Source organism: Stenella coeruleoalba (genome assembly GCF_951394435.1).
Source record: "Stenella coeruleoalba genome assembly, chromosome: 3".
NCBI classification, from domain to species: domain Eukaryota; kingdom Metazoa; phylum Chordata; class Mammalia; order Artiodactyla; family Delphinidae; genus Stenella; species Stenella coeruleoalba.
In genome coordinates, this window is record NC_137148.1 from 101,594,282 (window position 1) to 101,615,098 (window position 20,817).

General features: G+C 36.7%; 1 protein-coding gene across 10 annotated transcripts in view; it reads left to right on the forward strand.

Moving 5' to 3' along the window:
• CSNK1G3 (casein kinase 1 gamma 3) overlaps window positions 1-20,817 on the forward strand; it is a 156,673-nt gene that overhangs the window by 125,446 nt on the left and 10,410 nt on the right. For 8 of the 10 annotated variants that reach the window (XR_013827477.1, XR_013827478.1, XR_013827479.1 and 5 more), the window contains 4 exons: window positions 901-3,817; window positions 4,185-4,503; window positions 4,856-4,922; window positions 13,328-13,637. Coding sequence is in view for 1 of the 10 variants with exons in the window: in XM_079916028.1 (XP_079772154.1) it covers window positions 901-955 (55 nt within the window). In the remaining 9 variants the exon portion in view is untranslated. Of the gene's footprint in view, window positions 1-900; window positions 3,909-4,184; window positions 4,504-4,855; window positions 4,923-13,327; window positions 13,638-20,817 lie in introns of those variants that run through there. The other 2 variants (XR_013827476.1, XM_079916028.1) reach the window with 2 other exon arrangements.

Below are 20,817 nucleotides of genomic sequence, written 5' to 3' on the forward strand. Positions count from 1 at the left end.
GATCAGTGATTTTCATTTAACTTTCAGTTCATACCAGCCTCAGCATTGCTCTACATGTGTTGCATCTTCTCATGACTAGGAGAATTTACTGTGAGAAAAACTAGTTCTCTCAGGGATCATGTCTACGTTTTTTCCACCTAGGAGTAAAAACCAGATATTTCTTAAATAGACTACAAAAACTGAATGAGTTTTCAATTGCAAAACTGAATCACCTTGATTATGCTGTTTTAAATGTTAAGCATATTTTTCCCTTAATTAAAATAACATGATAAGCTTGACCTTCTTTAACCTCTAAAGAATTAAAAGTGCCAATCTTAGCATTCTTACTCTATTTAATGTATTTTCTCTCTTCCACTTCGTAAATATGATGGAAAATGTTTGTTGAAGAGTGTTTTGGGGATTTATCTTTTTAGTTTTGGAATCTAAACTAATTCTTAATGAAAATAAAATCCCCAAATTAGGCTCATTATTGCTTTTCTAACAATGGCTTCAACAATCATATATGAATACCAGGAAAAAAGGGAAAGAATACATAAGATGAACTTTATATAACAGCATGCCATTGCCAGAAATTAGTATCTAAAATAGAATGTGATGGGTCAGTTGGGGTTCAGAACTTTATGGCTTTTTAGTTAGTCTTCGTGCAGAGCCTTTTCAGTTTAGTGGCTCCTTTTAATGTTGCATAGAATGTCTTGCTATTCTAAAAAGGCACACTGATGAAATGATAGTAACAACTCTGCCATCGTTTCACTAATATATATGCTTCATTGGTATGTTCACTGTTTATGTTGCACTAGCCCGTGGCTTTCTATGGCATTTAAATTAGTATGATAGATTCAGCCTTACTTTGCAACATTTTAGTATTTTTATAATAAAAGGAGTATTTCCCTCCATCTGCAGGTGCTGCTGCTTTTTCAAACGAAGGAAAAGGAAAACCATACAGCGCCACAAATGACTCTGGACACAGACAGATCATGGGGAGTTACTTACATGTTCATCTGCTGTCTTGTGATTAAAATCATCTCTGTAGTGACCACATATATTTTCAAGAACTCACTGTTAGAAACAAAAATGTCATACTTTCATACTTCATTTTGTGGTTGTCTTACATTCGTATTTTTTTCTAATTTAACTTCTATGGAAGCTTTAAAGTTTTGTCAAAACATGAGTGCTTTGCCCATCATTGAATGGAATGGACCAATGAGGTGGTATTGATGAATTACAGTTCTGTAGAACATTTTTCAGAAGCTCTCCTCCTGTTGTAGAAAGCAGTACAGTATCTTAAATGTCAACCAATTATATACCTAATCTGATTTTTATAACTTCTGTGAGAGAATAATCAAAGAGGAATTTTCTCCCCAGTGGATAATGCAACAGAGAAAACAGAGTTGCCCAAATATTTAAAAGAAGTTATCCCTTGAGAAGATCATTATCTGTGTGACATCTGCATTGATTTCACTGTTACTGTCGGTACTGCTATTCATGAGTCATATTAACATTCTCTCTGTGAAATCATGGTACAGTTACTGCCCAGAGGTACTGAGGAAAAAGCTCTATGGGTTTGGCAGATGGTAGTGGTAAAATGAATCACAAGTAGTGTGGTAAATATGAGCTCTGCTTTTGTTGCACCACTAAGTAAAGTACAGTGTTGTCAAAGTGGCAAAAGCGCTTATTTTTTAAAAATGCAAAATATTTGTATAATGTAACTTTATGCTTCCAGATAATAATGTACGTTAGACAGCAAGAAATGAATACTTTGAGAAATGAGATATGTTGGAGTTTTTTGAAAAATACACTAAGGAGAAGGAATAAATGTGAATCTCACCGCATCATATGAGGCTGAAATCTAAGGAGATCCCACTGAAACCTGCTGCTGAACGATTACATTCACCTTAAGCAGAAAACTTTGGATGTGCCACACAATGGTGTCTGTTTATTAATTATTTGCCCTTTGATTTTAAAAAAAGACCCTCAGCAATAAAAACGGGGTCACTCTATTGCCCTCTGCGCACATTAGTCTCTTGTATTCAACTTTGCTGGTTCTCTGGAATTTTCCTACTTTTTAGTGTAATTGTGATGATTGAAAACTATTTTGGAGAGGATGGGTCAGGTGCTTTGTCCCCATAGTCTTTTGAAGTGCCTGCATATGAACAAAGTAATGGTTCTGTAAAAAAAAGGAAACCCATTCCACTTTTCAAGTATGCTTTGTTTTAAGCCATGAAGACACAGGTATACTTTTGTCACATTCTACTAGCCAGAATTTGCAAGGAGAGTTAAGACAAAAAGACTGGCTAGAAAGATAATTATGTTGTTCAAATCTCACATTCACCTTTCCTTCATGAACTTGTTGCTTACTCCTTCCACTCAGCCCCTTCTTTTTGTCTTTAAGTGTGTGCCTCCGGGCATGCTTATTTATTTTTATTGTCTCAAGGTAACATTTAAAATATGTAATTAAAGTAAATAAATCTACATTTTTGACATTATTGCATTTACAGGAATTTAACTGTACTTTGTAATTTATTTTTCTTATTAGCCAAAAGTTCAGTGCATTGTTTTTGATGAATTAGGCACCCATATGAATACCGCAAATCAGGACATTATCATTGTTGCTCTGAATCTATGAATGATCTTTATAAGTTCTTGATTTTAAAGACCTACACTCAGCCTAGAAAACACTTGTTGTATAATTTGGTCAACAGTTTCCATTTTATCTATTTGTATACTGTCATGATGTCTTAAACTACAGGAGTTACATACTGAGTTTTTATTTTTGTTTGCTTTGAGCAAGGTAGATGGATGTTTTGGCCATTATAATGTGAAACCACTTCTTTCTTTACAGTATTTGACCAAATTTGTGTGTCTATGATATTTGTAAATACATGCGATATCTGTATTTCTTATCATAAGCCTGTTTAGTTTTATTCTCAGTAGGGTTTTTGGACTGTACAGTGTTTATATGATCTGAACTCCTTATACATAAGAAGGTGTGTATATTAATCCAATTATGGACTTAAAATATTTTAAAACTATAAATACCCTTATTTGCTGCAAAGACCAGTGTGTAGACATTTGCTTTTTAGCAATATTTTTAAGTGCTCCATTTTAATGCCAAGGAATAAGTCTTTTGGCAACACAAACTGGTCAATAATAGGTAATGCAGGTATGTTCAGGTTAAGCCAACAATGTTTTGCATTTTTATGCTTCTTTTCTGTCAACACTAATGAAGTCAACATTGCCTGAATGTCTGAATAATGAAACACATCCCTGTTTAAAAGTATGTAACTGAAAAAGAAATAAAAAATAAAGGTAGTTTTTTTAAACTTGCTCTTTCCCCTTTCCTCTAATATGGGTAAAATAATGCCACTTACTAATTGAAGACAGGAATTTTAAAAATTCAGTTTATTTAATTTACTAAATGTGAAAAGCAGAGCTAAAGGAACATTCATTCGTTTGTGTTTTTTGATTTTGTTTTGCTTTGTTGGAACCCTATTGTAAAGAGTACATACCTGGAAGTATCTAAGCTTTCTTTAATGAAAGTTAAAAAAAAATTTTTATACTTCTCTGAACTCCTTAATAGAGCAATTAATTAGAACTAATGCCACTAATAAACCGAGGGAAACAAACTGAATCATTTCATTCCTTTTCAAAAATGAAGTCATATTATGATGTTCACAGAAATGAAATATTATTAAATCCAATTTTAAGTGAATGACTTTAATATCATTCCAGATAAAGAGCGTATATCTGTGACAGTATCTCACAGTTCATCATTGTGCTAGGTGCTTTAAGGTGCTCTGCTTACTGAAAGATGCCAAAGGTAAGATAAGTCAAAGCAGCACACACTAAGCCCGTGTGTGTCCATTAAGCACCACCATTCAGAAAGAATAAGATATGGAGATGAAACGTAACAGGTTAAGCATGGGTTAAAAGGCCCTGTCTAGAAATATCTGACCTAAGATTAGGTTTCAATCTGAATGACTATAGTTGCATTAGCACCCTTTGCTTTTGCAAGTGACAGAAACTTAACATGGCTTCAGCAATAGGCATGCACATTGTTACATTTAACTGAAAAGTCCAGTGATAGGAGTAGCTTCAGGCATGCTTGATCCTGGTGCAAAGTTCAGGAGTCTGTTTTTCTCTGTATCTCTCAGTTTTGCTTCCTACTCTGCTGTTTTCATTGTCAGGGAGATTCTTCATGTGTGATGGTAAAGTGACCACCCAGCAGCTTCAGACTTCTGCCATAATCTCAGCCAAAACAAAGGACAGTTTCTCTCAACAGTTCCAACAAAAGCCTAAGACTGACATTTATTCCTTCATTGGTTCACATGCCCACCCTCGAGCCAACTACTGTGACCCAGGGAATGTTGTTCTCCCATCTTCAGAGGACACACTGAACTGAGAAATAAGGTAGAAGGGGGTGTTCCCCAAAAGGAAATGAGGATATTGTTACCAGAAGGAGAGTGAATGGATTCTGCGCAGGCAATCTAGATATCTTCAGTCATGGTGAGAAAAACAAAATAGAGTATAAAGGCAAACTTAATTGTTTTAAATTAGAAAACATTGTTATTACTGAGACTTTTATTAATGTGAATATATTATTGGAAATCACTAATATAGTGAATGAATACATTTGAAAAATGTTTTGGACTCAGGTAAAAACAGGTCATAAGTACCCTATTTGATGTGCTTTTGTTTAGTTTTAAAGGTTTTTGTGATAGAATTGGATTAGTAGAGTTAAAAGCTAACCTTTCTTCTAGAAGAGAAATAAATTGAATTATAAAGCTTTGCTGATGTTTGGGTTAACTAGTTTCTTCTCTGACCATCTCTAATACAGACCCACATATTATTTTCTTAGGAAATTTACTTCATAAGAATACATGGATCGTAACCAAAGAAAGAACTACATATAGAAGTATTATCAGGTAATACTGCTGGGATATGAACATGGTTTTAGAAAGAACAGTTGTTCACAGCAATGTTTACCATACTGTGCTTTTACTCAAATTGAAGAACACTCCTGCACTGCTCTAGACTAGGGGTTGGCAAACTTTTTGTAAAGTTTAGGATTTATGGGCCAAAAGGCAAAATTAAGGCTTTTATATACTTGTGTAATGAGAAAGAAAACAAATTTCCACTACTTTTTTATTGATGAAATTAAAAATATATATGAACACTTGAGTACAAATTTTTTGTAATACAGGTCTAATGGTAAAAATTAAGTTATTTTGAGAGGATAATATTTCACTTAATTGGGGTTTGAAATCGATTGCAAATGTTCACCTGTTATGCTGATCTGTAATGTGATTTTACGTATTTCATCTCTGAAAATGTCTCATACAGATAGATACTACCAAATACTGTTATCAGTCCACAAGTGTGTGGATGTTAATTGAGCATATTCACCATTTGGAAGGTGTTTATAGAATTCCATTAGATTCTGCTCTTGATATTTGCCTTTGACATATCATTGCATCGCAGATTAATTACTTCCTTTTAAAGTTTAGATGGATGCTCCTTATTTATACAGTTAAGTGGATTTTGTAATATGGAAATTTCCTGTGCACTTGGATTGAGATCCAAAGATGTAGCTGGAACTGCAGTTGAGTTTGGAAAACACATCCACTGCAAATTTGTGTGGGAATGGATATCTTGCTGCTCGTGTTAACTAGACAGCATGGGAAGTGTCTAAAGCAGCATTACATAACTTGTGATTTAAACAGCATTAGTTGTCATCAAAATGACTTTGTTGCAGTATAAATTTCACATATAAGTGCTGTTTTGCCTTGTAATTTTTAAGTTGAAGTTATTAAGAAACATTATCAAATCTGCAGCAAAAGCTAATTTTCAAATCCATTCAGTGTTCGTTAATAATAGGTAAGGGTGATACTCATTCAGAAAAAATTCACTTTTGGTCCTGAGCTCAAAAAATTGCAATAAAACTTTATTACTTCTATCAAACTGCTGTGTAGTTGGGCAAGTCAGGATATTCAGTTTCTGTTTCTAATAAAAATGGAAGTAATGATAGTTAAGACTGCCAAGAGTGAATGAAATTCGCCATTGACTTTACTAGTTCATTAACATGATAGTCAAATAGTTCCCACAAAATACCTGCTGATGAGTAATATAAAGCATAAACATTGACTTTAAACATTTTACATTTTCACAAGCTTTGTAAATTTGCCCAGTAAACCTTTTTCTGCTCCACATGTCTTTACCACCATTAAGTTACTTCACATCTTAGCAGATTCTACTACTTTAATTAGCACTGATGTTTTCTTAAGTTCTTTAAAAATATTCTTTCTTATAGTTGTTCCATGGAGACTATTCACAGAGGGTATTTCTTGAGGCACTTCAAACTCAGTATTGACTTCCCTAGTAATCAATAGCTGGCAGTATTGGTAACATCTGTTGACTCTTCAAAAGCCAAATCATTTTGCCTTGTCTTTTAGTTGGCAATTGATGTCTTCAAGCAACTGTCCTTGCTAAAAAGCTAGTGGTCTTCAACATGTTTTTCTCGTCTGGACACTCTTTTTAGCTGCTGCAGTCAAACACAATTAGCTTTAACTAACCATCAATAAAGAGCATTCTTTGCTTGGCTAACAAATGAGCCACTTGGAAAGTAAGTGGCTTGCACCCTCATTCTCATTTTTTTTGTGTGTTTGAATAAATTCTATTGTGATGAGATATTCTGTTTTAAAGTTTTCTGATTGTTCTTACTGTTGCTTTTCTGTGAGTTGGGGATATTGTGACGAGTGCTTAGTCTGGTAATGTGAAAATAAATTGTATTCTTTTAACACAGCTGAAGTGTCATTGCATAATAAACATGATGCTTTGCCATATAATTGTATAACAAAATAATCCACATTCAACTGTGCCTTAGAAGCGCAACACTCAAAGTTCACCTTACTTTTTTTTACATAATTAATATTCATTAGTAATAAAAAATAATAAAATGTCTGTATGACAGTATGTGTGGCACTTAAAATGCTGTCAAATTATAACTGCATCACTGAGATTTGTAGTGTGTTGAACAGCAGTGTAAAGCAGTGAGAGCACCACATATGGTCTCCGTCACAACTATTCAACTCTGCCTTTGTAGCATGAAAGCAGCCATAGACAATATGTAAATGAATGAGTATGGCTGTGTTCCAATAAAATTTTATTTATGGACACTGAAATTTGAATTTCATATAGTTTTTATGTGTCATGAAGTATTCTTTTGATTTTTTTTTAACCCATTTAAAAATGTAAGTACCATACTTAGCTCGTGGGCCAAGTAATAACAGGAGGCGGGCTAGATTTGACTTGCAGACTGTAGTTTGCCAACCTCTGTTCTAGACCACATTGGAAAGATATGGATGTTGGAGGTTAATTTTTTTTAACCTAATTGAGTGACACAACTTATCAAAAGATAACTTTTCTTCACTTTATAAAAGGAAGGGTCATTTTGAAGTAACATCAAGAATTATGATAATGTTAAAGAAAATGCATCATAGCACTTATGGGAGTTAGAAATAAATGAGATAATTCCAGCTCCCATATGAACTTAGATGTTGAAGCAGTGAATGGTCTTGGAAAGAGCATGAATTTCGGGACCAAACAAATTTAATTTGATTCTCAGCTTCTTCACTTTCCTTGTGAGAACTGTGGCAAGTTATTTGACTTCTTAGCATCAATTTCCTCACCTCAGATTGGAGTAATGCCTTCTTTGCAGCATGTCTCTGAAGTTTGGCAATGATATTTATAATAGCTCTCCGTGCAAGCTGCCATTTACCATTTCTTTCATGGTAAACTATAATTGAAAACTGAGCAGCACCTTTATTTCTCACACAGAGTGTATGCTTCTGCTCCTTGAGACAGGAACAAGGTCTGGTATTTATTAAACTGTGTCTTAGATTGAAGCTGTCATTCCTATCTGTTTAAAAATACTTGCACACTAATTCTGTCGCATTGCACAATTGACTATTTTGACTCAATGGCCTTGATAAATTCAAAATCATTAATTCTATACCTTTTTTGATAAAAATAACAAACAGCAGAGGGCAAGGGCAAAACCCTATATCAAGTCACTGTAATCCTGCCTTAAGGTGAATATCAATCCACTGAACGCATAACAGATACCTAAGAGGTCTCTCTAATCCTTCTCTACCGCTTGACTACCATTAGCTATTTATGTTTTTCTGAAATCTAGGTGAACCATTCAGTCCATTTCTTTGCCCTCCCATTCTCATTATCCCATCTGAAAAAGGAACTGGATTTAGTTTGCAATGTCTTTTCCTAGTGAATCCATGTTTACTTCTAAAGATCACCATTTCTAATATTACAAATTGCCTTTTAACTAATTCAGTCTAATCTTACTTGGATTCAACATTATTTACCAACCTGTAGCTGTATAATCTACCCTTTTCTTTTTTTAAAATAGGAATTTCATTTCCAGTCTAGTCTTTTTGCCTTGCTCCATTTACCATCTGCCAAGTCTCTCAGGATGGCTTTTGTCCAGGTCTGGAGACTTAGTTGTTCTTTGAAAATATTTGTACATGTGATGGGCTTCATTTCCTTCTTGCTTTTCCCCCTCATCCCCCACTTAACTTTCTAGACTGAAGATCATTCTTGATTAAAAAAAAGATGGTAAAAGAAAATTTTTAAAGAAGCTAAGTCTTACATTCTTTTTGTCATTCTTCAACCCTTTCCTTACATTTGGCTCTACATGTAGTTTATAAAACCCTTTTTTATTGACTTTAGCTTTTTTTATCCTTTTAAGAAATCATCAGCTAATTGGGGGGGGGGGGTTAAAGATTTTACCATTTCTTATATTCATTTGCTATGCACACTCTATTTATTTCCAGTCTTTTAAGAGTCAAACTTGTCAGAAGAGACATTTTTTGCAGGCTTGCTCCTTTTTCGCCCCCCTTATCAGAACCATTTTTAATTGCAGAACTGGAATCACAGTCTTGAGTTCCCTTCACTAGGTATCACCAATCTTAAGATGAGATGATCACATTCTCTCAAGATTCCTGACCCTACCACTTTATCAATCACTTCCTTCTTGCTGGTCATTTTGGTGGTCCAGAGTAGGAATTTCAATTTTTGCTATCTCTATTTTCTGGAAGATTAGTGTTTTTGGCATATAAAGAATTGTCACATGCTCTGGTTATGTTAAAATAAGAGAGATGTTGTTTGGACAATCGGAGCCCTGTATCATGACTAAACTTTGTTTCCCAATTCTGGGCTTTTTAAATTAAGGTTTATGTATTCAACTACTTTTTTTTTTTTTTTAACACCTTGTTTCAGGCAATGGGCTATGTGCTTAAATCTGGTTTTCTTTTTCTGGCCTGGCATTCTGTAATGTATTTTCATAGTTGTATCCTGATGTTTTCCTCTCTTCTTTTCCCACATATTTTCCACAGTGCATTTTACCTTAGGTGTCCAAATTTCAGTGTTATAAGTCCAGGATACTTCCCTATACCTCTCTTCTCATTTGTGTGTATTCCAATCAGGAATCTCGCCATACCCAGTATCAGTAACTCCTGTGTCATATCTACCATGCCCTGTTTTTATCTAAGTTTTGTTGTTTATAGCTCTTGTCTGTACATCAGTGTGAAGACTGCTGTGTGTTGTTTTCAAACTTCCTGCTTAAGTTCTCTTCTTGAGTGAATCACTTGGCCATCTCTAACCTGATGGTGTATATAACAGCCACTTTCTTGTTTTTTATCTGATCTTTTCACCCGCATCCTCATTCAGTTAAAAAAATCTCTTTAACAAGTCAAATATACTCATACCGATATCTCATGAGATGACATTCTACCCATTTTAAATTGTGCCTTGGAAATTAAAGTCTCATTTAAAAATACCATATGGGCAAGAAAATCACTTACTTCCTTCTTGTACTTTGTATTTTGTCCTGAATCCCATACTGACTTTGTCAGGATGCCCTAAATATTCTATAGTCAGCTTTTTTTGGAATTTAATATTATAAATTGTGTATAAATATGTAAATGTATAAAATGAATTATAAAAATTTGGCAATTAGAGCTATTTTTCCTCCACAGTAATTGGTGCTTAAGCTACTTAAATGGCAACAACAGCTGAAAATAGTACCTTGACACATTAACATCCGGACAAACCTGTATGGTCTCTTCTACAGGTTTGGCTGGTAGAAGACCGAAAGAGAGACTAAGAATTGAAAGTACTTATTTCTCACATTCAAGAAAGGTTTAAGACTATTCTTTAGTCAAAGTCCTAAGTTGCGAACAAGCAACCACTGTTAATCAAGATAACTTCCAATCAATTCACAAGCGCTGACAGTGAATCAGTGACAATATCACTGCAGTGGCCCTGCTTCTGAAAATGAGCAAGTCGACAGCAACCTGACTCCAGCCTTCTGAAGCGGAGCAAATCAGTGACAGCCCCACGTTTGCGGACAACAGCTGAGCAGAAGTGCCTCACTCCAGGGGCCACACTCCTGAAAGGCAGCTGGCCAGCAGCAGCCTTCCTCCCGTGACACACCCCAGGGGTTTTAGCAGCCTTTTTGGTTTCCCTAAACCCTGCTGCACCATTGTAAATAATTCATTTTTTACATTTTTCTCTATTACTCTGTGTTCCCTCTCTCCTTCTGTGAAGCCGACTGATACATTGAGGTACTAGGAAAAAAATTTTTTTGAGTAATGGATTTTAATGTAAAAAAATGTTTGGAAAGTACTGCCCTAAATCATCGGGGAATATTATATTCATTCCTTATGTGGTACTTAAGAAAACAGAAAACTATATATTCTCTATATTAATAGTATATAGAAAGATTTCTATCCTAATGTATTAAGCAAAATCTGACACCTGGATCAACAAAGCTTTCATGGTCAAGACTATCTACTTGTGCCGACTCATTTCTCAAGAAGGCCTGCTTGGCAAAGTAGATTAAGCCTCCTTTGTGCACATGTTAAGAGAAACAGCTCTGAGTTTTAGGTCTCTCACAGAAGGATCAACTATTATCAGTGGTGTTGGGCAGCTAGAGTCTCAGCTACTGGGGGGGGGGGTATGGGACCCTGTAGGAAAGGTAGCAGCGAGAAACTGGGCACCATTAGGGCATAGGATGCTGTGGTTGAAGGTTTGGACTTTGTAGTTGGATAAACCTGTGTTTAAGTAAGTCATGGTTCTGACACTTGATGGCTCTATGACCTTGGGTAAACTGCTTAACCTCTCTAAGCCTCAGCTGCCTCATTTCAAGAAGGAAATTAATAACACTGATTTTACTAAGTTTTGTAGCCAAGTTTGGCTCGTAGTAGGTGCTCAATTAATAGTAGCTGTTGGCTATTATTTAAACAGTACAGGGCAGAAAATTACCAAGGAAAAGATGATGTGATGGGAACCTCGATTGTACATTTAGCATGAAACTGAGGCATATGTTTGTAGTAATTCAAATATCTGTGAATGATGCGTTTGTGGCAAGGAACAAATCAATGGGGAAATTAAATTTATTTTGGAGATAACAGAAAAAAAGACTACTGAGAGAGATGGTAGTGATTCTAGTTACTAAGTGTCATATGTTCCCTCTCTCTCTTCTCGTCCACCTCAGCAGGGACACATTGGCTTCAGAGAAGGAGGACTGGAATAGGAAATTAGAAATGTGTTCTGTTCAGGAATTAACCCCTAACTAGCTTTGTCAATCTTTCTGGGTATCCATTTCATCTCTAAGGGAACTGTTAGGGACTGAAAGTTTGTATCGCCTCAAAATTCATATGTTGAAACCGTAACACCCAGGGTGATGGTTTTAGGAGGTGGGGCCTTTGAGAGGTAATTAGATGAAGTCATGAGGGTAGGGCCCCCACTATGGGGTTAGTGTCCTTGTAAGAAGAAGAGAGACCTGAGTTCTCTTTCTCTCTCTCTGCCACGTGAGGGCACAGCGAGAAGATAGCCCTCTGCAAGCAAAGAAGAGGACTCTCACCAGGTACCAAATCTGCCATTCCAGCACCTTGATCCTGGACTTCCCAGCCTCCAGAACTATTGTTTAAGAAACCCAGTCTATGGTATTTTGTTTTGCCAGCTTAAGCCGACTAACACAGATTTTGATACCAAAAAATGGAATGCTCTTGTAACAAATACCTAAAACTGTAGAAGTGGCTTTGGAATTGGGCAAGGGGTAGATGCTGGAAAAATGTTGAGGTACATGCTAGATAAAACTGAGATTGCCATGATGGGACTATTAAAGGTGATTCTAGTGAGGACTCAGAAAGAAAAGAGGAGAGCCGTAGAGAAAGCCTCCATCTCCTTAGTAAGAATACATAAATTATGCCAGCAAAACATGTTGGTGGAAAAATTGATAAGTAAAGGCTGTTCTAGTGAGGTCTCAGATCAATATGAGGAAAAGACTGTTAGACAATGGAAAATAGGTGATTCGTGTTACAAAGTGGCAGTGAACTTGGCTGAACTGTCTTATAGTGTTTTGTGGAAGGTAGGACTTGTATGTGATGAAATTGGATATTTAGTTGAGCAGATTTCTAAGCAAAGTGTTGAAGGAGGGGCTTGGTTCCTCCTGACCGCTTAGAGTAAAATGTGAGAGGACAGAGATGAATTGAAGAAGGAATTGCTAAGCAAAATGGAACCAGAACTTAAAGATTTGGAAAATTCTCAGCCTATCCATATTGCAAAAAATGGAACGGCTTGTTCTGAGGAGAATGTTAAGAGTGTGGCTGAACAACCATTTGATAAGGAGATTAATATGGGTGTGAACCACAGACTAAATCAACTACCCCAGGAGAAACACTGCCAGTTTGAACTGAAGGGAACAGAGTTGGGATGAAGTGAAAGAAGGCTGTCAGATTTCTTAGATCCTACAGGACTGGATCATACAGCTATCCAGCTGTGAACATGTGCTATTCTTTTTTTTTTTTTTTAATTTATTTTATGGAAGTATAGTTGATTTACAATGTGTTAATTTCTACTGTACAGCAAAGTGATTCAGTTATACAGATATATACATTCTTTTTCATATTCTTTTCCATTATGGTTTATCACAGGATACTGAATGTAGTTCCCTGTGCTATACAGGGATCTTGTTGTTTATCCACTCTATATATAATTGTTTGCATCTGCTAATCCCAAACTCCCTATCCATCACTCCTTCACCCCCCAACCCCCTTGGCAATCACAAGTCTGTTCTCTATGTCTGTGAGTCTGTTTCGTGGATAAGTTCATTTGTGTCATATTTTAGACTCCACATATAAGTGATAAGCATATGGTATTTGTGTCTCTCTTTCTGACTTTCTTCACTTAGTATGATAATCTCTAGGTCCATTCATGTTGCTGCAGATGGAATTATTTCATTCTCTTTTAGAACATATGCTGTTCTTCAAGACAAGGAAAGAATGATCCAGAAGGCAATTCAGAGATCATAAGAGCTGCCTGCATATTTTCTAAGGTTGGGGCCATCACCTCAGTTTCAACAGGTCAGACAGTGGCTGCCTGGAGCCTTGCGGGTGGGGCTGCCCAGAGCCTAAGGATTGCGACCCATCAGGCAGAGCTACAGGTGAGATTGCTGTCCCAGTGGCCTTAAGGCAGAGCACTGAACCAAAGGGGATTATTCCTGAGCTTTAAGATCTAATCATATTTGCCTTGCTAGGTTTTGGACTTGCTTGGGACCCATCACCCCTTTTTTCCTTCCAGTTTGCCTTTTGTAATGGGCAAGCCTACCCTATGCCTAGCCCACCATTGTGTTTTGAAAGCACATAACTTATCTGGTTTCACAGGTTCATAGCTGGAGAGGAATTTTGCCTCAGGATGAATCATACCTCAAGTCTCTTATCTGATTTAGATGATATTTTGATGAGACTCTGGATTTTGGACTTTAGAATTGATGCTGGAACGAGTTAAGACTTGTGGGGTTGTTAGGATGGAATGAATATATTTTGCCCATAAGAGTGACATGAGTTCTGGTGATGAAATGTTATGGACCAAATGTTTGTGTCCCCCTAGAATTCATATGTCAAAGCCTCTAATCCCCAATGTGATGGTATTTGGAAGTGGGGCCTTTGGGAGGTATTTAGATTTAGATGAAGTCATGACTGGGGGAGGGGGGGTGCTAGGATGAGATTAGTGTCCTTATAAGAAGAGGAAGAGAAACTGGAGCTCTCTCTCTCCCTGCCCCCACCACTGAGGACACAGTGAGAAGGCAGCTATTTGCAAGCCAGAAGGAGAGCTCTCACCAGGAACTGAATTTGTTGGTACCTTGATCTTGAACTTCCCAGCTTCTAAAACTGTGAGAAATAAATGTCTATTGTTTAAGCCACCCAATCCACGGCATTTTGTTATAGCAGCCTGAGCTGACTAATACAGAAACTAGTTGAGAAAACTAACTTAAAGTTTCCATGAAGATGATTCTGTTAGCCTTTAACGTCTTCACAAGAATGTGATAATCAAATGAAATAATACATTTGGAAGACATTATGATCTCTAAAGTGGGGATTTCCACACCTAGCTGGAAGTCAGAGTCACTTATAGATAGTACTTTTTTCTTGTGGTTTTTTTTTTCAAAGAAGATTCTTGGGCCCTCCTCCTAGGCATTCTGATGGAGGAAAAGAGAAACTCTTCTTAAAGAACTCCTCTCATAATTCTCATGTATCACTAGGTTTGGGATGCATTACTCTGAAACAACCTTCCTAAATTGTCCTTGAAGGTGGTGACTTAAGGTAAAATTCTGAGAGTTGGCTACTGAGATGTCTCTTTAAAATACCCTCTTCCCTGGTATGGTACTCTTAGTGCTGTTCGGCAAGTATTTCTGGTTCTCCCCTTGTCCAATCACATGATAGTGCTGTACTTCCTGCTCTCTTGTGGTTGGGTAAGACCATGTGACTCACAGCCTAGACCATTGTTTTCTGACTCCACTCAGTGTTTTAGCTCCTCACTGGCCTCCCTCCACAGACCTGGGCCAACACTTTCCCAGTCTCCTGTTAGATTCTTCCCTCAGTAAACACAGTCAAGCCCCTCCAACCCCAACGACATTCTCCATTGATCATGCTCCCCCATCCAGTTATTCTTCTATTTTTCTCCTTTTCACTCAGCCACGTGTCTTGAAAGAAGAGTTACAGTATTGTCCTATAATATTCCAGTGCCTGAATCAATGTGTAACATTACCACTGTGTGACCCTCCCAGGCCCAGCCTCTATGTGGTCTGCTTTGAGGTCCAGGACTGTAATGGTAAAAACTGTAGTATTTACTTCATTTGAAATACTTTTTTTTTTTTTTTTTTTTGCTTTTGTGAGCATCCATGGCTAAGTATGTACAGATGTAAGGAAAAATTTTAAAAACTCCTAGAAGTCAGGCGGTGTGACATTTAGGGGGATTTTTGGCTAAAACCCTTCTCCTGACCAGGTCCCAGGTTAATTAATAGGTTCTTTTCGTAAGACAGTGAGTGAAAGGTCCAGAACACCAAGGGACAGATTCAGTCTCTTCAGCAAAGACCCTTTTATTTTCCACTTAATATAAAGTGGTTATTAGATATTGTCCTCACCAGTTTCTCAGTTCTCTCCTGATGTAGCTTCCTTCCTTGAATTATTCAAAAAGCCTAAAGAGTGAAAACGGCCAAATGAGAGGTGTGTCTGTGGTTAAGCTCCATGATGTAATCTGGTCATTGCTCCCTTTTTAATACACCAAAGAACATCAACAATAATGATATTCAAGCCCAATTTAACCTTTCACAGGACAATGAGAAGTAGATCTCCTCTCTTCTCAAATAGAAATGTTCAAAGATGAAAATATTCAAAAGTTCTGATGCCACAGAGAAAGATAAAATGATTAAAAATGATTGCTTGGGGTTGTTTCCTCCCCTGGTTAAAAGCTATAAAATTACTCCTGGGGAACAAAAGAGCATGTTTTGTGTTACACTGATATCCAGGAGATGGTTCATTTTTATCCCAGAGGAAGGAAGAGTGGCCATTTGGCCAGAGGCCAAGAAACCTTGGCCAAGTTTTCTAGAAGCCCCCTGACAAAGATAGGCCTAGATGAAGAGGGGAAACTCTCATTTATTAACTTAAATAATTTTTCTTTAAAAGTGGTGAGGTTGTGAGTGAATTTAATGTTTTAGATTTTTTTCCAGTGTTTTGCACATGAAAATTTAGAACCAATGAAATGAGTGGAAAGATGAGGAAACAGAAACTTTGGATACAGGCTCTTCTTTCAGGAAGCTTGGCTGAGAGAAAAGGAGAAAGAGGAATAACTGGATGTCTTGCTTGTGTTTTTATGATTGGAGCAGCTTGAATGTGTTTGTTTACTAGGGGGAAGAATCTTATCAGTGAAGATGAGGTAAAAGCTGCCGGAGAGAATGATGTGGAGGAAAGGAAATCCCTGGGGGAATGAGCTAGGATTCCAAAGAAAGGGGAAGGTGGAAAAGAGAAAGGGCTAGTTGGGTTTTGTAGAGATGGTATGTGTGAGGGAAGTGAGAAAGTCATTCAAGTGATTGGCTATAGCGTCTTTGTTGACTTGAGATATATGTGAGCCTGATAGGAGGCTGCCCCTGGGTTGCTGTTTATCTGGAAGAAAATGGAACCATTAAGAGACTAGGGGTGGTTCTGAAAAAAGTCAGAGAGAGCAAGCACAATTATTTCAAACTTAATTTTGTTATAATATTTGCTACCCATGACCTTCAGTTTTTCTTTAGGCAATGTATAGTTAATGACAGAAAAATTATTGAATAATAATATAGTAGTTAAAAATGGAAGAAAGCTTTCACCTGCTGCTATGATAATAATCCACTTTTAAAAAGACCTTTTCATATAAGAAGTGTTTCATAAGCAAGTTGCTCTTTTAAGGAGTCCTTGGTAATATCAGTTGTATTATGCATTTAGTTGACATTTTATGAATGTTTCATATTAATCAGACTACATTGTTCTTGATATAGATATAGAAATCTAGTTAGCTCAAGATCTAAAAAGTCAGTATTAATGCAACTCAATATTTTACTTTCAGATACGTATAGACCATAAATTATAATCTTTATATATTTACATGGGGTATTCTATACAAAGGATAAAGTTTTCCCAAGTCAGATTGGTTAAAAATATAAATTTAAATTCTATTTCAGAGCAAAATAAAGTTTTAACCAGCTGAGGTCTGGGTCTTTATGATGATTTAGACACAAATATGTAAGTTCTATTTGCACTTATGTCTATATATCAATTCACCTAGAAAATTTCTTCCTCTAGTGGGAAAAATTAGATTTTACTTATCTCTTTCCATCCTTCATGCTTTCACAATATAGGTACAGTGAATAAATTGTGTGTGTTGCTAAATAAAGATTAGGGGCCAAAAAGAATATGAATGCAGATCAGCAACATTCTCAACTGCTAATCTAAAAGTGTTCCTTCCTAGTAGGCATTTTATCATTGAAAAGTTATTCTCTAATTAAAAAAAATAAAAACCCTCAAAATAAGCAAATTCTTGTGGGTTTTCACTACGTGTAAGCACAGATGGAGAATTCTATCTAACTTCTATCTAACATTGAGATCAAATTCCCATAAAAATCCACTATTTTAACTATGTATAATTCAGTGGCATTAAGTACATCATGCAACCAATACCACTATCTAATTCTAGAGCATTTTCATCACTCGCAAAAGAAACCCTGTACCCATTAAGCAGGCACTTCCCATTCCCCCTCAATACCCCAGCCTCTGGCAACCTCTAATCTACTTTCAGTCTCTATTGATTTGCCTATACTGAGCATTTCATCTAAATGCAATTACACAGTATATGGCCTTTTGAAACTGGCTTCTCTCATTTAGCCTAAAGTTTTCAAGGTTTATCCAAGCTGTATCATGTAAGAGTACTTCCTTCCTTTCTTTGGCTGAATAATATTCTGTTGTATGTATGTACCATTTTTGTTTATCCATGTATGTACCATTTTTGTTTATCCATTCATCAATTAAGGGACATTTGGATTGTTTCTGCCTTTTGTCTATTATGAATAGTGATGCTATTAACATTGGTGTACAAGTTTTTGTGTAGACAGGCTCTCAAATTTCTAAGATAGAATTTCGGGGCCACATGGTAAGTCTATGTTTAACATTTTGTGGAACTGTCAAACTTCTCCACGGCGATCGTACTTTTCTCATTCCCACCAGCAGCAACGTATGAAGATTCCGGTTTCTCCACATCCTTGTCAACACTTGTTACTTTTCATTTTTCAGAATAATTTTTTAAAGTATAGCCATCCTAGTGGGTATGAAGTGGTATCTCATTGTGGTTTGGGTTTGAATTTCTCTAATGACTAATGATGTTGAGCATCTTTTCATATGTTTATTGACCATTTGTATGTATATTGGAGAAATGTATGTTTGAGTCCTTTGCTCATTTTTTTTGAGTCATTTCTCTTTTTATTGTTGAGTTGTAAGAGTTTTTTTATATATCCTGAATACTAGACCCTTATCAGTTATATATTTTTGAATATTTTCTTATTCTGGGTTGTATTTTATTTTATTTATAATGTTCTTTGATGCACAGAAGTTTTAAATTTTGATGTTCAATTTATTTTTTCTTTTGTTCCTTGTGCTTTTGCTAAACCATTGTCTAACTCAAGGTGAAGAAGATTTTCACCTGTGTGCCTTTCTGAAAGTTTTACAGTAGTACCTCTTACATTTAGGTCTTTGATCCATTTTGATTTAATTTTTGTATGTGGTGTGAGGGTCCAAATTAATTTTACATGAGGATCTCTAATTGTCAAAACCTGTTTGTGTCTTGTGGTTGCCTAGCCTTCTTTTTAGGGTGGCCAGGCAGGAGGCCATTTTTTCTCTAGGTGTTGACCTAGAACAAATAGACTACCAGTTATTTCTCCAGCAAAAATGGATTTATTTAAGATCAGCAGAGAATTGCAGTTCTGGGTCTGCTGTCATGGTGAACCACATGGAAATTCCCACTCAGCAAGGGAAAGAGAGCACTTTTATAGAGGGGAGAAGGAAGTTGTGTGGCTATAATAAACAAAGAGTCCATGGCTTTTCATTGGCTGAGTTCTTGCCAGGAAAGAAGAGGAGTCTTTCTTCTTCCTGTTGGTCTCTGCTATTGTTGTAGGGCATGAGAGCTTCCCCTGCTGGTCTCCTAACTCTATTTGAATTAGGTTTCTGTTTATTAATTTCTTTACATTTCCCCCTTTTGATCAAGATCTTTCCCTAAAAGCATCATGAGTAAGAGTCAGGTTTTCCAGTGTTAGAGGCTTTTTGTCCCTCAATACCAGGAAGGACCTTTCCTGGGTATAGTGTCTCATATGGATGGGTAATTAAGTGGTCAGATTGGAAACCTAATGAGGTCACATTCAAGTAACAAGGAGGGTTAAGAGGGAAAACTCTCAGACACTTTTATCTAAAGTCCACACGTTGTCAAGATTATAGACATTGGAGATCATCTGAAGTGTTATGTCATCATCAGAGTTTTGGCGATAACCTTCCAGCGGCCCTGGTCTGGATATTTTGAGAAAGCCATGTCATCAATTATTGTCTGCTTTGATTCCAGGAAATCTTTATTTTCAGGTCACCAGATGATGTGCAGTTCCAGTCTAGTTTGGTGCTTACTTTAGGTGTGTTACATGAATCCAAGAGTCTGTTCCCTGGAGTTTGGTAGTACCAGGGTTGGTTAGCAATACCTGATAAGGGCCGTTCCAATAGGTTGAAAGGAGTCTCTCTGGAGATGTCTTTTCCAATAAAGGAAATCTCCAGGTTGCAAGGTGTGATGCTTAAGTCTCCCAAGAGTGCACTATGAAAAGATTGCTCTGCCAAAACTTGGTGTTTTTTTTGGCCATACTACACACCATACAGGATCTTAGTTCCCTAACCAGGGATCAAATCTCTACCCCCTGCAGTGGAAGCACAGAGTCTTAACCACTGTAGTGCCAGGGAAGTCCCAAAACATGGTTATTTTTAATAGAAGCAGTTAGGCCTTTGCTATATTGGATTATCTCTTCTTTTGTCAATTGTGGGTCAAAAGAGGCAAGAGTCAAGTGCATTGGGCATCCTGTGACTGTTACAAAGGGTTGAGAGTTTATAGTTCCAAAAGGGGTGGATCTAAGATTTAGAAGCAACGCTTTTGGTCAAAGTATTTAGAGGACCTCTACAAATTTTCCCAAATGAGTCTTAATAATGCCATTAGTGTGTTCTACTAAACCAGAAGATTGAGTGTGGTAAATGAAGTGAAAGTGTTGTAAAACCAGCCAAACAGCACAGACTTGTCCCTAGCCAGTAAAATGGGTCCCTCAGTCACTAGGGAGTTTGAGAGGAGTTACCCAGGTAGTGATAATATTTTTTCAAAAGGACTTTAGCCACAGAAGAGGCAATATAACCTGTCTGTAAGGGAAGGCTTCAGTCCAATGTGGAAATATACAGACCATGACTAAAATATATTTATATCCATTAGGGGAGGAATTTGTATGACATCTATGTGCCAGGCTCTAAATTGTCCATTAGGCAGTTTAAAATGTCCAGGAACTGTACGAACAGGCTTCCCTGGGTTGTAATTCAAACAAGTGGGACAAGTAAGGTAGGGACTTTTTGTTAATGTTTTCCCAACCAATATTGATTCATGACTGCAATCATTTTTTCAGTAGACCAGTGGTTTAATGCATGTACAGTGGAGAGGGGTGGTAAGAGTCTCTGGTAGGACTAAGTTGTTGTTTGGCCTAAACCAGAGCTTTTTCTTTTTATCAAACCAGCAATTGTTGAATTTTCAGTCTTATTTTTCCTTTTCTAAGGCCAATTATTGGGTTCTCTAACCAGTTTTTCTAAGTTATCATTCGGGGAAATATCCCTTTGGACCATGACAGAGACATGGTGCCTGTTGGTTCCTTTA